This window comes from Canis lupus, chromosome 18, assembly GCF_003254725.2.
Source record: "Canis lupus dingo isolate Sandy chromosome 18, ASM325472v2, whole genome shotgun sequence".
Lineage (NCBI taxonomy): Eukaryota > Metazoa > Chordata > Mammalia > Carnivora > Canidae > Canis > Canis lupus.
In genome coordinates, this window is record NC_064260.1 from 50141507 (window position 1) to 50168512 (window position 27006).

A 27006-nucleotide genomic window follows, 5' to 3' on the forward strand; every position below is an offset into this window, starting at 1 on the left:
TGCTGTTATCCTCTACTGCAGTGCAGGCTCCTATGCTACACGCACCAAGTTCTCTAGCACTGCAGTCTCCAGCTGTGCAGTACTGGCACCTACCCAATCCAAAACTTCTCTTTTGGGTGATGTTCAGATTCTCAAAGTATTGAAGCTCTAAACTCACTATTGTCTGAAGCTCAGATTAAACACAAATTGTCAAGTATAGGAATAATTTAATCTATTTGATCTTAAGTGAAAGTACCTGCAGAGTGGGGATCTAAATCTGCTGTCTTTGGTATCAGCTGCGTTTTAACTATGTTCTTGGGTAAATAAGACAAGGTGTGGACAAGCCCTTGCAGGAATAATCAAACACTGCCAGCCTACTAGTCATTCTGGTGGCCGTTCCTTCCTCATGCTCTGGTCTCTATGCAACTCTATCTTAGACTGTGGTGGCTGCCATGTTTTTCATGATTCCTGACAAATAAAAGGAAGCTCTCTCTAGATACTTTTCATAATGCTAAGAGCCCTCTTTAGAGATCTTTTTAACTCATTCCCTTTCTTGCTGCCTTCTTTTATTCTGCTTAGTATTTGACACAAATTTTTCTACATTTTCCATCACTCTGCCTCCTTAAATATCTTAACTACTTTAGTAAGGGAGTTTATGTACTTCTATCAGGATACTTGACCTTGTACAACTGACTAGTGGATTATAATATGGCTTCCTACAACTGGATTCAATGGAGTCAAATCCATTAATCTTTTTTTTAAGATTTTATTTATTTATTCAGGAGGGAGAGAGAGGCAGAGACACAGGCAGAGGGAGAAGCAGGCTCCATGCAGGGAGGCCAATGAGGGACTCGATCCTGGGACTCCATGATCACGCCCTGGTCTGAAGGCAGGCGCTAAACCACTGAGCCACTCAGGGATCCCCTAAATCCCTTAATCTTTTTAATGAAATATAGATATCCGGACCAAAGGAATGTCAGTGAGATATAAACTTAGAAATCTTTCTTCTTATGGATTCTAAAGGCAAGTTAATTAATGTTTCCTACATGTACCTATGATGGAATAGCTACATAAAAAAGAAACTTCTGAGGAAAAAAAGGAAAGATGCTGGAGTCAAACTCTCAGGAAAGTAAAAATACATATGTCCTATTATCACAATAGAAAAGAAAAAACTTAAATGTTCTTTGCTCATTCAAGGGTGGAAAGTGAATTTGGAATCTAGTTTATGAGTCTGGAAATGTATGGCTAAGTTTATTTTGCTGCACATCAATCATTATAGAACTATCTGGAACTTTATCATCTCCTCCCCTAAATACAAGCTACAATGATAACACCTGTCTCTTTTATATTTTATTTTATTATTTTATTTTAATTTAATTTAATTTAATTTAATTTTTTAAGATTTTATTTATTCCTGAGAATCACAGAGAGAAGCAGAGACATAGACAGAGGGAGAAGCAGGCTCCCCACAGGGAGCCTGATGTGGGACTTGATCCCGGACCAGGATCACAAACTGAGCCAAAGGCAGACACTCAAATGCTGGGCCATCCAGGCGTCTCAACACCTGTCTTTTTTAGAACAAACTTTATAAAACCAAACTATAAAACCAACTGTCCCATTTCTATCACTACTAGAGAGGACCAACCTCACCAGATACCACTCTTTTTTAGCCTCTTTAGTTTTTTACCCTTTCACTGATGCATAAATGATAAGATACAATTAAACAGTTTACCACAAAAAGAAAAAGCAGAAAAAAAAAAACTTCAGGTCCTATCCCGGAGATCAGAATTCTTTCCTGAGGTGGATGGCAGAAGTGGCCAAGGAAAAATGTGAATAAGGAGTCAGGGATGGAACAGACATACTGAAATATTTAGCCCATCTTTCTTAGGGCACATAAAATTATTCAATATAAATTCTTCTGTGGCTTAAAATAATCCGTATGATAGGTTTTGAAAATAAACACATATTACCAATTGCAAACCAGTTTTCTAATTCACATGCCCTGTACCCAAAATGTAGTTCCAAGTGATGATTTAAAGAGAAAATTAATATTCCCAGCTTTATACTTTTTGGTATTCATGGTAATGGTTATTTGTGAGGAAAAACTTAAAAGACCTTCCTCCAATTTAGACAGCTGAAATCTGGATTCCTGAAAAATAAGTTCATTCCTTTGAGATCAATACATGAAGGTTGGAATAGGCTCTGAAAATAACTAATACTGGGAGAGCTCTTGAAAAAGTAGAAAAAAATATAACGTGAAGAAACTTGATAAAGCAATAGGATAGGTTGTTATGTTTGTCTTTTCTTAAAATCTCTATGCCCAATGTGGGGATTGAACTCTCTACCCTAAGATCAAGAGCCGCATGTTCCACTGACTGAGGCAGCCAGGCGCTCCAGGACAGATTATATTTATAAAGATACTTCTCAAGCTGTCTTGATGTATTTAAGTCTTTTTTTAATTTAAATCTTAGTAGTAGATAAATTTGAAACTAAATATGTGAAACCTATTCAACAACACCCAGCATAAAAAAAGCTTCTTGTCTGTTTGGGGTGAGACTGCTAGAGATGGCTATTGGCCACTTTTATTCTGAAACAAGCCTCTATCTGAGGATAACTTATTTAAATTTAGTATTTCCTAATACTGATACTTTCTTAGGTTCGCCTTTATTTTTAGGATGTATCTGAAATCTGCATTTTTAGGACTAAATTTAAGTCCTAACTGAACATACAAGTGTCAGTATTTTCATAGCAGGGACTTAATCTCATTCTAGGAAATCAAACACTGTACAACACACACACTCACACGTACATATTAACTTCTTTCTGAATGAACCAGGGATTAACCAGAATTCCTATACTTTCTAAGAATTGAGAAAATGCCTGCCCCAGCCAGATCAGTGGCTGTTATACAACATAACCAACCCTTACCTTCACGTCAGCAATAAGAGCATCTTCATCTTCTATTCCTGTGGGGACACATTTCTTGTGCAGTGGCAGAGACTCCAACTTATCTACAAGACAGCGAAGGCCTTCAAGCTCAAAATGGGTCAGATGCACCTGTCTGTCCTTTCGGGGACTACACTGAGGATCCCACACTTGGCCATTGTGGGAGCCCCGGCTAGAGTCAGAGGATGAGTCCCCTGACAAGGTTTTCTTCAGACTTGGAAGACTTCGGCAGGTTTTGCCCAGTCCGTCATAATCCAGGTTGACCCCATTGGCTACAGGGCTAGTGAGGACAGAACGCCTATTGCTCAGGCGCCTTGGTTCTCGATCCACTGCTTCCTCATCCCCATTTCCAGATTCCAACCCATTTAACTCCAAATCTGCCAGTAGGAAGAAAAAATATAGTAAGAACATGACACTTGACCATGTGAACAACAAGAGAAAACAGCAGCATGGGAGGGACCCTGAGGTTATAAATGATGAAGCTGTGACATTTTAAAATGGTCTCTCCTTATTTCAACCCATTTGCCCACTGCTGAAAATCATAGTTACAGGTAAGAATATGTTCCTGAGTCAGAAGGACAACTATGTGAATGATCAATTGATTTTTCAAAAGGTTGGGGAAGGGTCCGTCAACTGTGTGCTAGAAATAAGTCAGCTGAAAATGGCTGTGAATTAGTTTCAAGTCCAAACTGAAATTTGAGGTTATGATTTCATAACTTTTTAAAAAGCAGATAGTATGAAGCACATTACTCATAGTTTTGTTAAAAGTTCTGGTCATAAAATTACAAACTTCAGAATTGAAATCCTATCAATATGGCTAACAAAATAAAGCAAGTATTTTTTTAAAAGGAAGATTCTGATAGTCAAGTTTTAACAAAAGAAAAATTGTTAAATGTTCACTGATTCTTTATTATGAAAGTAATACAAGAAACAGACTCTTAACCATACAAACAAACTGATGGTTACCAGAGGGGTGGTGGGTGGAGGTATGGGTGAAATAAGTGATGGGATTAAGAAGGGTAATTGTGATGAGCACCAGGTGCTGTATGAAGAGACGAATCATTATACTGCCCATTGAAACTAATATTACACTGCACTAACTGGAATTTGAATGAACTGGAAATTGAATAAAAACTTAAAAAAAAGAAAACTACAAAAGTTAACCAATCCAAATGGGAAAAAAGATAATCTATATTTACTATTAATTTTGAAAATATAGGATGGTGCAAAGAAGTAAATAAGTCACCCCTTATCCCTCCATCCTTGGATAAAAAGTCAACAGCTGATCTATTTTCTTTCCATCTTTTTCTTTCTCTCTTTTTAAAAAATTTATTTATTTATTTGACAGGGAGAGAAAGAGAGAGAGAGAGCAAGAGCGAGCATGCACAAGCAGGGGGAGCAGCAGGCAGAGGGAGAGACAAAAGCAGGCTTCCCACTGAACAGGGAGCCTGATGCAGGGCTCCATCCCAGGACCGAGATCATGACCTGATCTGAAGGCACTTAACTGACTGAGCCACGCAGGTGCCCCTCCATCTTTTTCTAAGCATATGTGCGTGATTACGATTGCACTGGGATTATGCTGCATATACAATTCTGTATCCTGCTTTCATGTACTGGGTGGTCATTTTTTATTTTCAAACAAGAATATAAACTATCTTCAAAGGAAAATGCTGAAGCAAAAAAATATCTGGCTTAGACTGAAGATTCCATGGAAGATGTGACCACAGGATATTTCAGTCTTGGCTCCTCTGCACCTTAGGGCATGTAACAGCCTAAAAATGTATAACTGAAAGTATCTTGCCATCCGATAAAATACTTCTCTTGATATAAATTGGGGAAACATTAAAGCATACAGGTTAAGGATATAGACTTTAGAGTCTTACCAACTTGATTCAAACTATAGCTTTCTCACTTATTAACTATAAGATCATGAACAAGTTTTTTAATCTCCTTGAAACTTAATGTCACCATTTGTAAAATGAAGATTACAGTACCTACCTCACAGGTAATAATCAGAATTTAATGTATGTAAATGCTTAGTAAAGTGCCTGGAATATAGTAAAAGTTAGCATGAGGACATGTTCTTAGTGTTTATTGTGCCAAAGGCCATTCTTTTTTTTTTTGCCATTCTTTAAACAATAACACATAGTAGACAAATGATTATCTTTCTTACAGAGCTAAATATTAACAATTCAGACAAAGGAGAGATCCAGATATTTCATTTTGCCTAGTAATTCATGTCTGGGTAGGAGATCAATTGTAAACAGCATTGAACTCCAATGAATGAATTTGGTAGTTTCAAGCAGGTAAATTCATGTTTATGCAGAACACTTACCCATACTGAGGGACTCTTTTTGAAATTCCTTAGTTAGGTGGGAGCGGTTTGTTATGCAGTACACATAGCGCTCCAACACGTACCAACACATCTCATAGTAAAATGGATAACGGAACTTATTTGGAACCTATGTGGGAACAAAATAATGAGAAAAACAAGCTGATAACAATTTACAAGATAAAAGAGTAAGACAAATTGAATCACTGCAAAAATAAACCTAGGGAAGATACTCTAGTCAACAGGTAGGGTGGCATTTGGAACAAGAACCTAACTGGATCTGTCAACCTAAAAATTGCTGGTCTTGGGAAAGTATCAAAAAGTAAGTTCTGGGACAGAGTAAAGTGTTAGAGTAAGACACAATATACCTTTTTTTCTTTTTTTTAAGATTTTATTTATTTATTCATGAGAGACACAGAAAGAGAGGCAGAGACACAGGCAGAGGGAGAAGCAGACTCCATGCAAGGAGCCTGATATGGGACTCCATCCTGGATCTGGGATCAGGCCCTGAGCCAAGGCAGACGCTCAACCGCTGAGCCACCCAGGCATCCCTAAGACACAATATACTTAGTTGAGAAAACCAGTTTCAGGGTTCTTAGGATACAAAGGCCTGCCAAGCAGTCATGCCTTTACTACAAGTTTTAACCCAGAAGGCCATGGGACAAAGATCTAATGGATCTAATGGATAACAGGTTATGAGATGAAGTTATATGCTTTAATTATGTTCTTACCTATAGAAAAGTATGATTAGAGACTCATTCTCAAGCTATGTCTAGTTTAGGACATACAAGACTGCATATTTTCCCACCATCAGCTCTCAGCTGATCTGTACAGTATTTTGCAGTCTGCCCCAATGGCAGGTCCACAAATTAGATTGCTGCTCCACAAGGCCTAATCAGCCACTGCCTTTAGTTCCTTTCATTCTCTCCAGAAGCAGCATGAAATCATTCCAGCTGAATAATAATAAAAAGAACTGCCCTTCAGATCAAGCATAGTTGAAACAAAGGCAAATCAGCATTGATTAATCAGTGAGGAAGACTAACAATGGGGACTACCCTATATATTTTTGCCAACTTCTTTTAGAGAGGACAACTTTCAAAAGGAGAACCCAACAATACGTTTAAGATTGTTTTGAACATGCAACTGAGAACATTCTCATCTTCTTTTCAAAGCTCCAGATCAGGTAGTATTCCTAAATCATGGAGATCTGGATGCAAGACCCTTTTCAAAACCCTTCACCAGGTCACAGAGCATGCCTGGAATGAGGAGATTACTTTCCTTATTACAAGGCAAGAGAAGCATGTACTTTTCACTAGGTTTCCAATTTAGAGGAACTAGGCTCTGAAACTATCTTAAGTGGCTACAGTTTTAACAACTAAAAGACATTTTTCCTCCTTTATTTTAAAGTCAAATTAGGGGCACCTGGGTGGCTTAGTAGTAGAGCATGTAACTTGATCTCAGGGTCTTGAGTTCAAGCCCCACATCAGGCCTAGAGGCTACTTAAAAATATATAAATAAAAGTTTATTTTTAAGAAGGTCAAGTTAATTTACTTTGGTAAGGTGTGTGTGTGGGGGAACCACATAATTTATTTTTTTTTTAAAGATTTTACTTATTTATTCATGAGAGACACAGAGAGAGAGGCAGAGACACACAGGCAGAAGGAGAAGCAGGCTCCATGCAGGGAGCCGGACATGGGACTCGATCCAGGGTCTCCAGGATCACATCCTGGACCAAAGGTGGTGCCAAACCGCTGAGCCACCTGAGCTGCCCAGGAACCACATAATTAATAGATATTAGGTACCCCCAAATTATAATACACAGGTCTCTCTGTTCATCTTTTACACATATTAACACTTTTCTGGAAGGGTTTTTATTAAAAGTTCAGGACAACCCAAAATTCTGAAGCCCTCTAGGATTCTGTTGAGAGCTAAGTAAAATACTGACAGTTAAAAAAAAAAAAATAGGGCACTAAACCTTTTATTTTTTACTTGGAACTCATCGGAATGCATTAACAACAGCCAAGAGATCACACACCCAACCTACCTTATTATATTTTATCTATGTTGCCAAACACTACAGAGTATATAAATTCCAAGACTGGGTTAGAATTTTTGGGGGGAGGGGATTTTTTTTAATCCTCCTTATGAATTATTAAGCTTTTAAGTGCTATTAGTAGAATAATCACCAACACTCCAGTTTAAATAGTATGGTATTTCCACACTGGCATGGCAAAAGAAACCAAAAATATTGTCTTAAATTCACAACACACTTTATTTTTGTAAATTAACATATTAAATGGATGCCAGATTGCTATTGGCACATAAAAGGTTGGTGTAAAAAGCAATAATAATAATAATTAAAAAAAAACACTGTGTACATTATGCAGGTGACTCAGTGAAATTTTTATAGAAACACAGAGGAGTTCCTTATTTAGAATGAAAGAATTAAGCTATAGAGAAAATGGAATAATATGGTGGTTAGACTGAAATTTGACATTTCTTGATACACAAAGTCTAGGAATATTAATCAAGATCAGTTATTAGAAGTTTAACAGTCTGCAAGAAACTTCATGCACAGTAACTCATTTCACCTATGTCAATGAATATACATTTTCCCTTTCTTCCTCAGTGAGCAACTCAGCAATTACATCAGTAACTCATGGGCATAATATAGTTTTTAGCCAAAAAAGGGGAATACTTTCTAAAACCTCATTTTCAGATTAAGTAAATAGGTAGTATCATCTCTGAGAACCATGGAGTTAAGTAAGAGTACTTTATTATGAAATTATGTAATTTCTCTCTTTTGAAACATTTTACCTATTATCATTATTACAATTTCAAACTTATTACTTTCTTATAGTTTCATTACTCAACAAACAAACAGAAATACACTTCTTAAAAAAAGATTTTATGTATTTGAGAGAGCATGTGTGCGAGAGGAAACATGAGAGGGGGGTGCGCGGAGGGGGGCGGCAGAGGGAGAAGGAGAAGCAGATTCGCTGCAGGGGCTTGATCCCAGAACACCAAGACCATGACCTGAGCTGAGCTGAAGACACTCAACCAACTGAGCCACCCAGATGCCCCTATAAAATTTATTTTAAAAACACTGCATCAGCTTTTTTTTTTTTTTAAGATTTTATTTATTTATTTATTCGAGAGAGAGAGAGAGAGAGAGAGAGAGAGAGAAGGAGGCAGAGACACAGGCAGAGGGAGAAGCAGGCTCAATGCAGGGAACCTGACGTGGGACTTGATCCCGGGTCTCTAGGATCACGCCCTGGGCTGAAGGTGGTGCTAAACTGCTGAGCCACCCGGGCTGCCCCATCATCTTTTTAAAAAGATTTTATTTATTTATTTGAGATTGAGCGCTCAGGAGCAGGAGGGACAGAGAGAGAAGGACAAATGGCTAGCTGCTCAGCAGGGAGGGGAGCTTGATGCAGGGCTTGATCCCAGGCCCCTGGGATCATGACCTAAGTTGAAGGCAGACACTTCACTGAATGAACCACTCAGGCACCCCATTTTTTTAAAGATTTATTTATATATTTGAGCACAGGAGCCCCATTTAAAAAAACATTTATTTATTCATTAGAGAGACAGAAAGAGAGAAGCAGAGACACAGGCAGAGGGAGAAGCAGGCTCCATGCGGGGAGCCCAACATGGAACTCGATCCAGGGTCTCCAGGATCAGGCCCTGGGCTGAAAGGTGGCACCAAACCGCTGAGCCACCCGGGTTGCCCAGGAGCCCCATTTTTTTTAGGAGCCCCATTTTTTAAAAAGACTTATTTATATATCTGAGAAAGAAAGTGCATGAGCAGGGGAAGGGACATAGGGGGAGACAGAATCCGGAAGCAGACTCCCCACTGAGCATGGAGCTGGATTCCAGGACCCTGAGATCCTGACCTGAGCCAAAATGAAGAGTTGGCTCCTTAAATGACTAAGTCACCCAGGGGTCCCAGAACTGCATCTTCTTATTTCGAATAGGGTAATCCCTATAACTCCAACAATAGTACTCCTGTGTGTAAGATAATAGGTAGCTCCTAACCAAAATACAGGTTTCAAAACAGGCACTAAAATGGCTAAGTGACCATGTTCACAGTAAGTCAATGATCATTCTTTCTAAAAATTGTAAATTCTTCACTACTTGCAATTTTTTAAATTTAACTTTGAAAAATTTCAAATTCATCAAAAAGTTTTAAGAACAGTATCATGAACAGTGCCTAAAGCATTATTCGAGATTCACCAGCTATTAACACTTCCCCACATTTGCTAATCTCTATTCATATATTCATATATACTCATTATTATTCTGCTGAACTACTTGAGAGCAAATTGGGAACAGCACTGCCCTCTAAAGACTCTATACTCTAATTGCTGTTTAAGGTCAATACCATCTATCTATACCATTCATTTATTTTAAGATTTTATTTATTTATTCATGAGAGACACCGAGAGAGAGAGGCAGAGACACAGGCAGAGGGAGAAGCAGGCTCCATTCAGGGAGCCCGATGTGCGACTTGATCCCAGGTCTCCAGGATCACACCCTGATCCAAAGGCAGACGCTCAACTGCTGAGCCACCCAGGCATCCCTATACCTTAATCATCTGTAATTCAGCCCTTACCAGCTTGGGTTCTGCTAAAGAATTAAGTCCTGTTTCCTTATGACATGGGTTGACCAGCAAACAGCAGCTAGTGGATCTGATCTATTTTTGTAAGGCCTGTGAGGTAACAGTGTTTCCACATTCTTAAATGACTAAAAAACCCCAAACAAACAAACAAACAAACACCCACTAAACTAAAATTAGAGCATTTTGTGATATGGGAAACCTATATGAAATTCAATTTCCCTGTCCATAAATAAAATTGTTTCATTTGAGCCATGTTCATTTATTTAAGTATTTCATTCTACAAGGCAGTGAAGTACTTGCAGCAGATATTGTATGGCCCACAAAACCAAAAACATTCACTATCTGATTCTTTATGGAAAAAGTTTGCCAACTCTTGCCAGGGCATCCACTGCATTGTAAGGAATTAACTTTTTTCATATATATCTAGAATGGTATCGGCTATGTACCCTCCCACAGAAAACTAAGAGAGTAAGATGCACAAATCATTTTCTAAAGGACTTCACTCTCTCAAGGAACCCCAGCTGGGAAAAGCAGTATCACATTGATTTATTCAAGTACAACAGTTTGGGTGCTGGACAGTAATTGGAGTAAAGAAAGATACATGAATTCAAAGTCGTGAAACCTAAATTGATAAATCCCATTATATCTAATTATTCTAAGAGCATATAAAAAATAAAAACATGGCTCAAGAGATTCCCCAATGTTCACTTGGCCCTATAAAAATCCAAGATACCAAGAACCTCAAAGAATCAGAGTCCCCCAAACCAAGCAACATAGACCTCATTAAAGCCTTCTTCTCAGCGCCCCTGAAATGTCAACACTGCATTTTAACTCACAGAAAAATCGAAGTTTTGAGATAACTACCAATGAATCTCTTATAACATCTGTCTTAAATGGACACAATCTTTTTCACATCCAGTTGCTACACAGAATTACTTACCCGTGTCCGATCTTCAATGTTGTATATTTTTAATTGCATGGGGATATTGAAACTATGCAAAAAATTGCCTCCAAAGACTAATGTGTCTGTAGGAGTATACACAGCATGAATCCAGCCTAGAAGAAAGGGAGTGGAGGGCAGTGGCTTAAGCACATGTTATAATACGGGTCTCTCAGAAAACTAGACTCCTAGATCACACATTTTACTCTGATTCTGCCATTTAGTGGTTGGTCAAGTTATTAAATCTCTTGCAGCCTCAATATCCTCTATAAAACTAATGTTCTCTATAAAAATTAAACTTTATATGGTTGTTAGCATTAAATCAGAAAATGCACGTAAAGTGTTTGGCATACAGCAAGCTTAACAAATGTTGCTTCTATTTATGAGAGCACCTACTGTGAAGACACAGTACAAGAGAGTTTACATGTATTTCCATTTACCCCTCAAAACAAAATGTGACAGAGATTTAAGTATTTGACCAACATGGTATCAGCAGGTAAACTAATAGTCAGAATTCTAATACATGTCTGTGACTCCAAAATCTGTGCTCCCAACTACTTATTTTGTAACTAGTGACCCGATAAAAAATATCACTAATTTCTGCACTCTAGCACTTGTAGCCATCCCTTAAGAGAATGGGGAACAATCAGAATAGTGGCTAAACAACCCATTTTTCCCACCTTGCTTACCTGAAGGAATGACGAAGGTATAGCCCTGCTTGAGCTCAATGCGCTGGCAATCTGACACCCGGTCACCCAGAAAGATGTCTCCCTGTTTCCCTGACAGCAGCCAATTCTCGTACAGCTCCAGGTTGTGGGCTGTAGGGGGGATGAGCCAGAAGACCTGTGAGTTAAAAAACTTCAGTCTGTTAACAGCCATTGACATGACCCAGTCGTCTCCCTCAACAGGTACAACATTAAGGCCAACAGATAGAAGAGCAGAAAGCAATTCTCCTAGCATATAGAACCTGAACTTTTGGGAAATTCTAAAGGCCCTAATGAAGTAGATCTTTTTTGTCCTTCACTTGTGGAAATGGCATTAGAGCTTTCCTGGGGTTTGATTATGGAGTCTAGAACACACCCAGGACTGAGAGAGAAGAGGGGCATTCAGTTTGCTACCTAGGAAATCCCTTACTTGCCCCTAGTTGTCTGCCTCTATAGTCCTAAGAAATACAGTTAGGTTCAATATCTTCAAGAGATAGGCCTAGGTTGCTTTGTTCCAGGATAGCAACCAAGACCAAAAGGACAAAACTTTTTTTTTTTTTTTAAAGATTTTATCTATTTATTCTTTTTTTTTTTTTTTTTTAAATCTATTTATTCATGAGAGACACACAGAGAAGGCAGAGACACAGGCAGAGGGAGAAGCAGGCTCCATGCAGGGAGCCCGATGTGGGACTCAATCCCGGAACTCTGGGATCATGCCCTGAACCAAAGGCAGATGCTCAATTGCTGAGCCACCCAGGCATCCCAAAAGGAAAAAACTTAAGAAATCACTGAAATGGATCCAAAATATACAAAATACTTTTGGATCTGGAGGAGGTATAGTTGTTCTAAATTAGGACCTCACATTTTATTTATTTTTATTTATTTATTTGTTTATTTATTTGAAGGTTTTATTTATTCATGATAGACACAGAGAGGGGCGGGGCAGAGACACAGGCAGAGGGAGAAGCAGGCTCCATGCCTGGAGCCCAACGCAGGACTCGATCCTGGAACTCCAGGATCACACCCTGGGCCAAAGGCACATGTTTGCTAAACTGCTGAGCCACCCAGGGATCCCCAGGACCTCACATTTAAAAGCATTATGTTTTCAATCCAGTTCTACTTTTTCTTTCACAAATGTATCCACTTCTAGCAAAGGGGAAAAAGGATAACAATAAGAGTATAATAGTATGAACCTCTGACATTAATCCTAGATTCTATTCTCACATAGCATTTAGAAACAATCTGACAAGCTTGTTTGAACATAATTCTTTATGAATAAGAATAATCTTTCAAAATCTATTCATATCCTTCCTTGGAAAGGAATTAAAGGCTTCCTTTGGCCACAGTTCAGATCAATGCCTTCATAATTTGTTGGTATCATTGTGAATCCATACAAAATTTGTACTGCTTTCTATTACATTATTACATTTCCATGTAAAGAAATTAACTTGTCTTCCTAAAACCACTTCCTTGCTTCATGTGCAGAATTCTGCCCTGGGAATCTAAAAATAGAGAACTGTTGAGGTTTACTAAGTATTGTGCCAATATTGGTGTAATGACAGACTAGAAGAGTATCAATTCCTACTGAAGTCTAGCCAAGAAGGTCAACTTAATCTACAATTCTCTCTAGAATAGAGGACAATTCCCTAATAGATTAATTTCCAGGGTACATTAAACATGCATGAACTGAAGCAGAATCATAAAACCAGCTTCAGATTCCAACCCCCATCATAACTATGACCGTACCTTTCCCCCTTGATGGATATGATACCAAACAGAGGTACCACCGAAGTCCACATGGAAGTCAGTATAGCAGCCTCGAACACTCATTAGACAGTACCTGACCCCAAAAAAAGCAGTATTAGTGCACTGATGAAAAAAAGAGAACCTGCTTTACCACAATGCCACATTCTCCCCCTTTGCACCCATTTTCTACCTAATCAATTCCAAGTGCAAGGAACACAATTTCAATGTACCAGAGAATACATTTTCTTTAAACTATGTAATCATGGTTATGACATTGTTATACACACTCTTCCCTTGGGAACTGTAAAGCCTACTGTTTAAAGAATTAATTCATCTTTTTGATCATTCAGGACACAGAGCAAGGCTCCGAAGGCAGGAACCAGTCTTTGCTATCACTTGGGTTTCCCAATGCACCTGAGGATATGCAGGGAAAGCCACTTACTTTTGTACTTTGGGGTACTGCATCTCCAAGATGGCATTTGTTGATTCAGTCTGACTTTCCTTCAAGTGCCTTGGCCACATGTTGTCTACCCAGTCAATGAAATCCACCTTGAAAAAGAAAGAAGAAACATTTAGGATTCAATGGAAGGATGGAGATTAAAGAGAACTTTAAAGTCAAGAAAAATAGAATTTCTCAAAATACACACTGAAAGACTATGACTTCTTTATTTAATTTACTTTTTAAAGTAGGCTCCACATCCAGCATGGAGCTCAATACAAGGCCTGAACTCATGACCCTGAGATCAAAACCTGAGCTGAGATCAAGAGCCCAATGCTTAACCGACCGAGCCACCCAGGAGCCCCTGACAAACTATAATTTAATTATAGACAATCTGCTGGTGAATCAAAGGGTCAGTAGGCAAACATAATTATTCGGTGAAAAAAAAAGACTAATGGTTCTATGAATATGATCATAAAGGTAGCACTAATCAAAATGATGCCATTAAAAACACAGTGGTATCTCTTCTGTGTCAATACTGGTATAATCAGCTGTCCTTTTCTGATTCAATAAAAGGCTTAGTCTGGAAAGTACCAATAAACTTACCAAAAGATGTAACTCTGTTAGAGCAGCTAAGATACTTAAATAAAAACTTAAAACTAAACTTAAAAGAAAAAAAAAAAGAACAAGAAAAAGGAAAGAAATCCAATGGAGATTTGTAGACTTGCACAACAATGTGCTATAGAATCTACTAGGTTAGGAATCAGAAGTTCCAGGCCTGTCATGTTCTCTCACATGCAAGTCTCTGGATCTCATTTGTAAAAGAAGGATGATTAACTCAAAATGATATTGTGAGGACTACATGTAAATAGATGTTAAAACTTCTTAATATTACTAGAATTTAGTAATCTATTTTATTTTTTTAAAGACTTTATTTATTTATTCATGAGAAAGAGACAGAGGCAGAGACACAGGCAGACAGAGAAGCAGGCTCCCCACAGGGAGCCCGATGTGGGATTTGATCCCAGGTCTCCAGGATTACACCCTGGGCCGAAGGCAGGCGCTCAACCGCTGAGCCACCCAAGCGTCCCTAGGAATCTATTTTAAATAATATGTGCTCAAAGAAAGTTACAGCAGTATGAACTTATCTGCACTTTATAATGAATTGTAGCATGTCCTGTACCTTCAAATGTGTGTACCATCCAACCACTGACCTCCAAGAAAGTCTCAGGGAGATAAAAATGTGAGCCAAACCATGTTTCCAGTACAGTACTGACATTACAAATACCTAACTTAAGGCTATAAACACATGTATTTGGTAAGTTTTAAAACAAAATCTGTATTTGATTATTTATTTCCTATATAGACCTAGATAAATACATACAAGCTGTGTATAATGTTACAAGGCAGGTGGCTAGGGAACACTCAGATGTAAACTGTATGATGAAGGGATCACCAATGACATGCAAGTCATTGTCAAGAGCAATTATGAAGCTTAACTTGCGGCTCTACTTTAAAGGATTTCTGTTCAGAAAGCCAACAGTTTTAACCAAGCATCCACTGGGCCTAGAACACTCAATGAACTCCACCTTCCTTTCTTTCCCACAAAGTCTACTTTCTGTTTTCTTCACATAGTGGTCAGCATCTCCCATCTCCTGGTATTCTCTTTTGGAAAGCCTTTAACAAAATAATGAGTATCTTACTTGTTCAAGACACTATAAGCTCTTATGTCTGGATGGGGAAAGGAAGGGTTAGGAACACATGGATTTTTTTTTTTTTCCCTTAAGATTTTTATTTGTTCATGAGAGACAGAGAGAGAGGCAGAGACCTAGGCAGAGGGAGAAGCAGGCTCTAGGACCCTGGGATCACAACCTGAGCCAAAGATAAATGCTCAACCACTGAGCCACCCAGGTACCCCTTGGCACCTCTTTTTTTTTTTTTTTTTAAAGATTTTATTTATTTATTCATGATAGTCACACAGAGAGAGACAGAGAGGCAGAGACACAGGCAGAGGGAGAAGCAGGCTCCATGCAGGGAGCCCAACGTGGGATTCGATCCCAGGCCTCTAGGATCGCGCCCTGGGCCAAAGGAAGCCAAACCGCTGCGCCACCCAGGGATCCCTGGCACCTCTTTTTAATTGGTATTATTAGGTATCATCTGACTACCAAGAGAATATTGTTAAGGTATTCATATTTTTCTCCTTAGGTTAATCTTTAAGCTCTGGATAGGCCTTTTGCTAAATGGCCTGATCCATGAGAGAGCAAGTCTCCAGTAGAGGTAATCACCAGTTTCTACCTGTTCTGCATCAATACTAGGGCCAAAATGGTAAGAAGTCCAATACCTAGGACCTAATCTATTCATATGCTGAACAAAAAACCACCCATGCCTTCCATGAATTAACTTTCCCATTACCAAGCAAATTTGCACATTGTTTATGTTGTTTTTCAACTATCTCTCAGGTACTGAAAGAATGACAGCAGAAAATAATCTCTCCTCACCACAGAATCCCTCTTTATGCTAATAACCTATAAAAGGCACTTAAAGGTTGCCCACTTTCCTTTCCTTGCTCCTACTTTTTACACAGACTACTCCTGCCTGGAATTCTGGTTTTCTTTCCCTTTGCCTCCTTGTTTCCTTTATGTCAAGCTTAGCTATCACTTCCTCCAAAGAGCTTCCCCTCCTTAATTCTCCAGTTATGTTAGAGGGGTCCTTCCTATTGCTCCCACAGTACTCTATTCACATTTAAGGCACTCACCATTATTGTAGTTTGCAGAAATGTCTATCCTCTGGTCTTTCTTCCCTGTGAGACTCTAAGCACTTTGAGAATGAGAAGGACTTTATTTTCCATAGGTCATCTAGCACCTAGCATAGTGTTCAGCATGTGGCAGGCACTTGAACAAATAATAAGCTAATTCCGAAGGTGTGAATGTCATAGAGAACAAAAGATTATGTAGTTTATGTGAAAGATTGTTACATGAATAAGTGTATTTGTTCAAACTCATTGAAACGTACACTTAAAATGGGTATACTTTATTGTATGTCAATTGTACCTCAATAAAGTTGGTTTTCGAAAAAGCATTATTGAGATATATTGGAAAAGAGGGATACACTTCAGGGAAAAATACTCCAGTAAATAAATAAATAATGCCTCAGCAGAATAAGCATACTGCTGCTTACATAGCAAGGTCATTAAAAGTTTTCCTGCTTTCAGGTGACCTTGGTAATAGCTCAATCTTTCCAGCCATGTTTTAGGTCCCTAAAAAAATACTGGTTCATTGTTCTCTGCCCACTAGAAAATTTTTTCTTTTCTTTAAGATTTTATTTGATAGAAAGAGAGCATGCGCACACAAGCAGGTGGAGCAGCAAGCAGAGGGAAAGGGAGAAGCAGACTCCCCCATTGAGCAGGGAGCCCAGGACTCTGGGATCATGACCTGAGCTGAAGGCAGATGCTTAACTGACTGAGCCACCTAGGTGCCCCATCTAGAAAATGTTCTATTTTCTGAGCCCTTCCATAGTTCTACTCCTCCATTTAATGGTCCATTATTTTTCTGTTATAGAATGATGCAGCATTTTTTATCATTAAAAGAACAAAATGAATAAATTAAGATGTTACAAATAAGGCTTCATGTGTGAACGACACATTTCTAAATTTTAAGAATGGAAAAGTATGAATAAGTTTTACTTTTTAAAAGATTTTATTTATAAACCTTAGAGGGACAGACAGAGCAAGAGTGCACCCATGCAAGTATGGGAAGGAGCAGAGGGACAGGGACTTGCCAACTCCCTTGCCAAGCAGAGAGCCCCATGGGGGGCCCCATCCTATAACCCAAGATCACCATCAAGCTGAAACCAAGAGTTGAAAACTTTACCAACTGAGCCACCAGGTGCCCTGTAAGTTTTACTTTTGTAGCTATAATCATTTTATTTTTAAATTGAAATTCTAAAAATATTAACAATGTTAATCTATAAATATTATAAATTATGTTTCCGTGATTCTTACATCTCTTATCCTTTTTTTTTTTTTTTTAAGATTTTATTTATCAATTCATGAGAGACACAGAGAGAGAGGCCGAGACACAAGCAGAGGGAGAAGCAGGCTCCTTGCAGGGAGCCTGATGCGGGACTTGATCCCAGGATCATGCCCTGAGCCGAGGGCAGATGCTCAAACCGCTGAGCCACCCAGGCATCCCTTATTCTTTCTTTTAAACCACTGAACTGTACATTAAAAAGAAAAAACAACAGTAAAAACACAATTTTTAAAGTAAGCTCTATGCTCAATGTGGGCCTTGAACTCAAGACCCTGAGATCAAGAGTTGCATGCTCTATCTACTGAGCCAGTCAGGTGCCCTTTATTATTTATTTATTAAGTGAATCGTATTTGACTAATGACAAGACTAAATTCTTTTTTTAAAAAAAGACTGACTGATTTATTTGAGAGAGAGAGTGTTGAGGGGAGAGGGAAAGAGAATCTTTTAAGTAGACTCTGTGCATGAGCCCCTTGGCTGGATCTCATGACCCTGATATCCCAACCTGAGCCAAAACCAAGAGGTGGATGCTTCACCAACTGTATCACCGAGGTGCCCCTGACAAGACTAAATTCTAACCACCTATCTTCCTGTGTTTCTGACAAGACTAAATTCTAACCACCTATCTTCCTGTATTTCCACATGACCAAACAAATGATAATATAAAAAGAATTTTTATCATTCTAGGGAGTTAAAGCTTTCTTAATGAGAAATTCTGTATTTTTTTTCATTTAATTAATTTTGAGAGAATGAGAGCGCAAGCAGGGAGGGGCAGAGGGAGAGACAGAATCTTAAGCAGGCTCTGCTCAGTGTGGGACCCAACACTTGGGCTTGATCTTATGACCCTGAGATCATGACCCAAGATGAAATCAAGACTCAGATACTTAACCAATAGAGCCACCCAGGTGCCCCATATTTTTTATTTATTTTATTATTTTTTAAAAATATGGGACCAGGTGTAGAGCCCAATGCAGACTCAACACAGGGCTTGAACTCATAACCCCGAGGTCAAGACCTGAGCTGAGATCAAGAGTAGGAGGACACTTAAGTGACTGAGCCATTCAAGCACCCTGAGAAATTCTGTATTTAATTGTAGCATCTTCAGTAATAAGTAGTGACAAAAAATTATACTGTCTCTTCAGATAATAGTGAAATACTGAGAACATTTTCTTGCTGGTCTGTACATAACAATTCTTAGTGATGATAACAATGCAACTTACCAGTAAGCTAAATGTAGGTGTATATATAAAATAACAAAATAAAAGCAATCATATTTTAACTTTGAAAGTAAAAAGGTATAATTAGGATAATTTAAATGAAGATAGAATAAAACACTGAGATCTTGACTTTTTTTTTTTAAGATTTATTTATTTATTCATGAGAGACACAGGCTGAGAGGAGAGAGGCAGAGACATACAGGCAGAGGGAAAAGCAGGCTCCTTGCAGGGAGCCCAATGCAGGACTCGATCTCGGATCCCAGGACCACGGCCCAAGCCAAAGGAAGGCGCCCAACTGCTGAGCCACCCAGGCGTCCCTGAGATCTTGACTTTAAAGGAAATGATTAGAATATTACAAGTTCTGCTGTTGTAGTTGAAATATGTAACTCAAGTGAGTTCTGAGACAGGAATTAAATGACTAGGCATATTTCAAAAGCAAAATAAGTGTTTCAACAGTCTGTAGACAGCCACTACTTTGCAAAGAGATGAGCTAAATCAGTATCTTCAGGAGAGCTAAGGATCAAAAACAACTTTTTCTTAGGATGGCTTGTCAGTTTATTGATACTAGTCATCCAGTGGAATCTGCTCAAGAAACCATCTCATAAAATTGATCACTTGTCTCTAAACTAGTTTTCCCTCAAGCTTTTCAGCAAGTGTAAACCCACAAGATAAAATTAGTCAAACTTCATACTGACAGTTCTTTTAAGAGTGAATTCAAGACACTTTTCCATTACATGCAAAGACCAATGTTCTTAAATTAAGTTACTGGTAAGCATAAATAAATTGCCCATCTCTATATAAAATTAAGTGATTTTAGAAAATGGTGAACTTCTAAAAATGAGTTATTATCAAACTATTTCATCAATTTCATCTTGGTATGTATAAAAAGTTATAAATTCTCCCCATTATATATAAACAATCCTTTGGATGACAATGATAATGTGGAAAAAATAATTAGATAATTAGACTAACCGTGGAGGGCCTCTGCACCATGTTCTCCAGCCTGGTGTGGCTGAACTCGAGGCTGATGACATTATAGAGTTTTTCTCGCTCCTCCTCTGGGGTTTCATAATAGCGTGTCCACTGAGCCATGGTCATTTCAATGCCTTTTTGTGTATTCACATCCATGACATCCACCATGCGACGACTCCCTGCCATGAAAGACGTATCAATCATCTCTACTGAGCCACTACTATCCTTAAATATATTAAGAATATAAAATACAAGTGGAAGGAAACAAACTATCCTCTATTTAAGATATTCAAGTAAAAAACAAAGACAGAGTTGTCACTTAAGAGGATAATCAACAGAAAATCAAACCACAGAGAATTGGAAAGACAACAGGTAATATTAAAAGCAATTTCCTATGGCATATTTCATTATGGTCAGGCAAAGAATCTTCTATTCAATATCTCACTCAATTCCAACAACACTAAATGTTAAGTACTAATCTCCATTTCATAGATGAGAAAACAGGTGTTATGTAACTTGCAGGACAAAATCCTGGAACTCTAGACCAACTCTAGAATCAATGCTCTTCTCTACTGAGCAACACTGTTTTTTGTTTTTTTTTTTTAATTTTTATTTATTTATGATAGTCACACAGAGAGAGAGAGAGAGAGAGAGAGGCAGAGACACAGGCAGAGGGAGAAGCAGGCTCCATGCACCGGGAGCCCGACGTGGGATTTGATCCCGGGTCTCCAGGATCGCGCCCTGGGCCAAAGGCAGGCGCTAAACCGCTGCGCCACCCAGGGATCCCTAAGCAACACTGTTTTGAAGCAGTTTTCAGGACCTAAATCTATCCCTCATAATTTGAATAAAGGGTCCACTATACAGTGATACATTTTTTTTAAAGATTTTATTTATTTATTTATTTGACAGAGTAAGAGAGAAAGCACAAGCAGGGGGAATGGTGGGCAAAGGGAAAGGGAGAAGCAGACTCCCTGCTGAGCAGGGAGCCCTATGTGGGGCTCAATCCTAGGACCCTGGGGATCATGACCTGAGTTGAAGGCAGACGCTTAACTGACTAAGCCACCCAGGTACCCCAATTCTTTTGTTTAAAAGGGTTATTTCCCAAACCTGTTAAGCATTTCTTTTCTTTCTCTTTCTTTTTTTTTTAATTCATGAGAGATATATATAGAGAGAGGCAGAGACACAGGCAGAGGGAGAAGCAGGATCCCCGCAAGGAGGCTGATGTGGGACTTGATCCCAGATCCTGTGATCACGCCCGGAGCCCAAGGCAGACGCTCAACCACTGAGCCACCCAGGTGTCCCATGCATTTTTAATATAAGTCCGCTTTTTCATTAATACAACAAATATTTACTTAATGATAAAGATACTATGATGGGCACAAAGATCTATATCAGATTTTCAACCAGCTGCAACAACTACAACACAAGGCAAAATGCATAAAATAGCATGGGGGAATAACAATAGCTTTAAAGCCAAAGATACCCTAAATTTAAATATTAGCTCTAATAATAGTTGGGAAAGTTATTTAACTTTTCTGAACCTTATTATCTTCTATAATTTGGGAATAATATCACCTTCTAGGCTGCTATGTGGATATAGTCAATGAAGTAAAATGTTCAGGATGAAGTAGGTGTCAATTAAATAGTAGTAATAAATGGAAAGTATCTTAAAAAATATATATATATATTAGACTGGCTGGAGAAGATTTTTTAGAAAAAAGGAGGAAGAAGAGACATTTAAGTTGGGACTTGAAGAATAAACAGAATCTCAACAAGAAATACTCAACAGAAAATTACAAGCATAGGTAGGATAGCTAAAAAGTTAGGATATAGTGATCAAGAAACGGGGAGAAAGAATAAAAACCTGCTGGTGAAATACTAAGAATACTATTCAATTTGTAAGAAACTAACAATAACACCTACTATATAACTGGTCTTCATGGTTATAACCAGTGGTATATATAACCTGGTCCCAGGATACCTGGGTGGCTCAGTGGTTGAGCACCTGCCTTCGACTCAGGGCCTGATCCTGGAGCGTGGGATTGAGTCCCACATTGGGCTCCCTGCATGGAGCCTGCTTCCCTCTGCCTGTGTCTCTGCCCCTCTCATGAATAAATAAAATCTTTAAAAAGGAAAAAAAAAAGACCTGGTCCCTGCCTCTAAGAAGTTTAAAGTCTAGTCACAGATAAGAGATAATAGTCAGGAGGACAAGAATATGGCCACAATAAAGTAGACATGGCAGAATACAATAAATATAGCTGATAATACAAAATAATAAACCACACCCACCCTTCATATTTTGGGAAAAAATGTGAATGCTAAATCAAAATTGCCTTGAAATACCATTTTATATCCACTGTGATGGCCGTAAGTCAAAAAAAAAAAAAAAAAAAAAAAGAAGGGGAAATTAGTAAGTGATGGCAAGGAAAACTGGAACCCTCAAGACTTTGCTGGTAACAATGTAAAGCGGTGCAGCTACTATGGAAAATAGGGTGGTGGTTCCTCAGTAAGTTAAACAGCAAATGACCATATGATCCAGCAATTTCCACTCCTAGATATGCATCTAAAGAGTCAAAATCAGATGTTCAAAAAAGAACTTGTACATGAATGTTCATAGCAGCTCTAGTCACAATGGTTAAAGGATGGAAACAGGAGTGTCTGGGTGGCTCAGTTGGTTAGGGTCTGCCTTTGGCTCAGGTCATGATCTCAAGGCCTTGGGATAGAGCCATGTATTTGTGTGTGTGTGGGGGGGTGTCTCTGATCAGCGGGGAGCCTGCTTCTCTCTCTCTCCCTTTGCTCTCTCAAAATCTTTATATATATAAATATAAATATAAATAAATATAAATATAAATGAATAAACAAATATATATATATAAAGGATGGAAAGCCAAATGTCCACTAATAAGTGAATGGATTAACAAAATGTAGTATACTCACGATGGAGTATTATTCAACACTAAAAAGGAATGAAGTGCTGTTACATGCTAACATGATACATATATAACAGACACAAAAAGCTACATATTTTATGATTCTATTTATATGAAATGTCCACAACAGGAAATCCATAGAAAGTACAACAGTGGTTGCTAGGACTGTGAGTAGCAGGTAATGGGGAGTGACTACTTAATAGATATGGAATTTCCATTTCAGGTGATGAAAAAGTTCTAGAACTAGATACTGCTGATGACTGCACATTGTGAACATACTTAATGGCACTGAGTTGTATACTTTAAAATTATTATAATGGTAAATTTTATGCTATTTGTATTTTACCACAATTTAAAAAAGTGAATGCTTTTCTTCAAGAATGCAGATCAAAGCAAAAGCAATTCCATTCTGCCAATGGTACCAGAGCATCTAATACTCTGTATGTACCAGAGCATTTAGATAAAATAATGAATTGTAATAACAGCTAACATTTACTAAGCATGTACTATGCGTCAGACACTATTCTGAGCACTTCATATTTAAGTAACTTGTCCAAGATTATACAGCTAGTACTTAGTAGAGCTGAAATCTGAAACCAGACAGTTTTGCTTGATTCCATACTCTCAACCAATATATCCCATCACCTAAAGTGTACATGATAGATTGGTTTTATTCTTTATGGGACATGAACTGACACTGGAAATGTAGCATTTTACGTTAGGTAGAAGTGTGGATTAGCCAAAGTACATATAGTGATAATGGATTATTGCAATCACCAATATTTTGTTCACTACATTTTGACAATCATTAGTTATCCAAGAAAAAAAATCTGGACTTCAAACAACTTGGATGGGTATAAAGTCAGGCATCAGCTGAAATTTATAGTAAGTCTATTAGGTTAGATACAATCACTGCTCTGTTTAAAAGATTTACTTTAGACAGTCAGAGTGCGCACACACGCATGCGAGAGTAAGTAGGTAGAGGGGCAAAGGAGGAGAATTCTTTGAGTAGACACGCCACTAAGGATGGAGCCTGATGCGGGGCTTGATCTCATCATGGCCCACAAGATCATGAGCTGAGCCAAATCCAAGAGACAGATACTTAACCAACTGAGCCACCCAGGTGCCCCCACTGCTGCATTTTAAATCATGGCAAAGATATCTATGATCACTCAAAGGTCTATTTGTTAAAAATAAGGTTATGAAGGGCTTCCAAAGATCATTATTAGCAGTGAACATCTTACTGAGGAAATAGGGAAGTAGGGAAAAATTTAAAAGGAGACTAGTGAGTGAATAAGTGACTAAGTCCTTCTATTTGTGTAACTCAGAAATGTGGATACTCTAAGTCTATGATGGGATCCAGAAGACTTTATTTTTAACAAGTACCACAGATAATTCTGAGGCAAAGCATTTGTGGATCACAAACCATAAGAATGCCTGACCAATAGAGAAAAGCTATGGTAGCCCATTAACTTATTACTACCCTGGAACTCTGTTAGGAAAAGAAGTCCAGTGATGGACCTGTAAGTACTCAAGACTTTCTGAGGTCCCCTGAATGAGCCCTGCTTTGTGAAAAGTGGGAAAGCATTTTAATTACTCAACAGATTTACTGAATACTGAATACTCCAGAGATCGTGTAGATAGTAGGAAATACACAGTGACAGGTAGATAGCTGCAATCTAACAAAGAATTAGTGTGGAAGTAAAAAATACAGGGAATTAGAGAACTTTTCTCTACCTGAGCTATATGTAGGACTTTCACCTCTTGGATAAACAAGTTATCCAGATCCCTAAAAAGGGCCCTCAAGTGGCTAAGAGACAGTACTGCAAATACTTAATTTCCAAAGCCGAAGGTTGCACTGGAACTTCAACATAGAGGACAAAACTTAATAGAAGTTGTAATGTTGGAAGGAAAACATCAGAAAAAACCTCCTTTTGTTTCATGACTTGCTGGAAACATTTCTAAGAGGTTTAGATCCACCTTATTGTTTTAATGTGTATAGGAGAGTGACCATATCTGAATTCCTAAGGATCCTGATGGGTCTCAGGACTACACGGAACACCAAATGGTCTGTAGAAAATTGATCTGAATCTTTACTGACACCAGAAAGCTTTCTTCTTTAATTAAATTCATCTAATTTGCTTTCCTTTCCTAAATTTTGAATAAAATATAAATCATAAAATATAAAGACTCAAATTAACCAGTCACTGATAGAGATTTTAATATATCTATTTCTTGGCTTACACAGATTTAAAGTAATCTCTCCACCCAACATGAGGCTCGAACCTACAACCCCAAGATCAAGAGTTGCATGCTTCAGCTTACAAAGTTTTAAATGTTAGCCAAATTACCAAATGTAGCATTGGTGAAAATTTCCTGGAAATTTCTCTACTGCTTGTCAGGAAAGAATCACAGATAAGAAGTTTTATTCTTGATTCAGAGATATAAAATGTTCTGGAATAGGCTCTTCGTGGAAAGAAGGAGGGATGCACAGTGATAAAACAGTAGGTGTGAAAGAAATAGAGTTCTACGCCTAATGAGTACTCAATGAAGCTACTGTGTAACTCCCTTTGAGAAAATTCTCAGTTGCTAATAGTTTTTATTAAGGAACTACTTCATGTAGTATACTTCAATCAAATATGTACTTCCATAGTCCTAAGCCTTAAATCTTAGTCAGAAATTTAGAACTCAGTTTCAAGTCTTAAATCTTTGACTCAATGACACAAAGGCCACAAGTTTAATACTTACCCACACACATTTTGACATCATTCACAGTGAAGTCTGGATCTGGCATCCTATGAAACAAACATCAGTAAGTATAAATGGGAAGCACACCTTCTCTAGTCAGTGTGAGTTTTTTCTTAGAGTACTAAAAACTCTTTTTTTTTAAAGGTTATATTTATTTATTCATAGAGACAGAGAGAGAGAGAGGGGCAGAGACACAGGCAGAGGAAGAAGCAGGCATCATACAGAGAGCATGACGTGGGACTCGATCCAGGGTCTCCAGGATCACGCCCTGGGCTGCAGGCGGCGCTAAACCGCTGCGCCACTGGGGCTGCCCAGTACTAAAAACTCTTAAGTTGAGACATATAAAGACTATATTTAGGTTTAACAATATATTTTAAATATATATAAAACTATATTTTAAATATAAATATAAAAAATAATATCAACAAAATGCTAACAAGTGGTTATCTCAGGGTAATAGATTTTTTAAATTTTTTAAGATTTTTATTTATTTATTCATGACACAGATTTTAAGAGATTTAAATTTATTTTTTAGCTCACCAGTATTTTCTCATTTAACTAACAACCACGAATTGTTTTTGTAACCATATAAGAAAAATACATCCTTTTAAAATCTAAATGGGGGGATTATTTTCAACTATGGCTTTGCATTATCAATACTGCATTGTCTATAGCTCTGCTGTAACATAGTCATTCACAATCACATCCAATTAGGCTGAGAATACTTACTTTATTCCAAGTCCATCAGAATTCTTGAAAATCAGAGGGTCTCTTAAGCCACCTCGCTGGATATATTCTACATTAAAATCTGTCACCATAGGAAAACAGTTGTTAGAAAGGCAAGAGGTATCACTGGAAAAAGATACAAGGACCATAAAAAAGATCCTAAGTAAGATGGTGGAAATAGTGTCTGTTGTTTCTGTGTGTATACAGTTTTGCTCTGTTAGACAATACACGCTTGTTATTAAGAAGCATGTCTCAGAATACAGGAAAAGCACACTGAGAGGCAGGGTTCAAAGAGTTTGCTAAGTCTGTATTTCCACAGTAAATTCAGAGTTTAACCAACAGGAAGTCGTACTATTAATGAGTCATCTTATAAATCCTAGGCTGAAATTATCATCACCATGTCTCTTAATAGCCAAAAAATGTAATTCTGTCCACTACAATACATACTGGGACATCCTTGTCAGTTTGCCAAGGAGCAAAGCTACATGGTACACATGGAATCCCACTTCTGGTTTTGTTTGGGGGAAGAGGGTACATGCATAAAATAATTTTTACTGTATTATTCTTAATTACATCTAAAACAAAGGATAGGAGAAGAAGGAAAAGGTTTTCAGGGAAAAACCCCTGGCCCTGCTTGTTTCTTCTCATATAGCAGAGAATGACTCACAGGGTGGGAGGATT

General features: G+C 38.1%; 1 protein-coding gene across 11 annotated transcripts in view; it reads right to left on the minus strand.

Moving 5' to 3' along the window:
• The window catches only part of KDM2A (lysine demethylase 2A), a 151215-nt gene that overhangs the window by 23089 nt on the left and 101120 nt on the right, over positions 1–27006 (minus strand). For all 11 annotated transcript variants that reach the window (XM_035701596.2, XM_035701595.2, XM_035701597.2 and 8 more), the window contains 9 exons: positions 26329–26407; positions 25600–25646; positions 19922–20100; positions 13711–13817; positions 13269–13362; positions 11508–11661; positions 10819–10934; positions 5261–5387; positions 2908–3302 (listed from right to left, as the gene is read on the minus strand). In XM_035701596.2, coding sequence (XP_035557489.1) covers positions 2908–3302; positions 5261–5387; positions 10819–10934; positions 11508–11661; positions 13269–13362; positions 13711–13817; positions 19922–20100; positions 25600–25646; positions 26329–26407 — 1298 coding nt within the window. The remainder of the gene's footprint in view (positions 1–2907; positions 3303–5260; positions 5388–10818; positions 10935–11507; positions 11662–13268; positions 13363–13710; positions 13818–19921; positions 20101–25599; positions 25647–26328; positions 26408–27006) is intronic.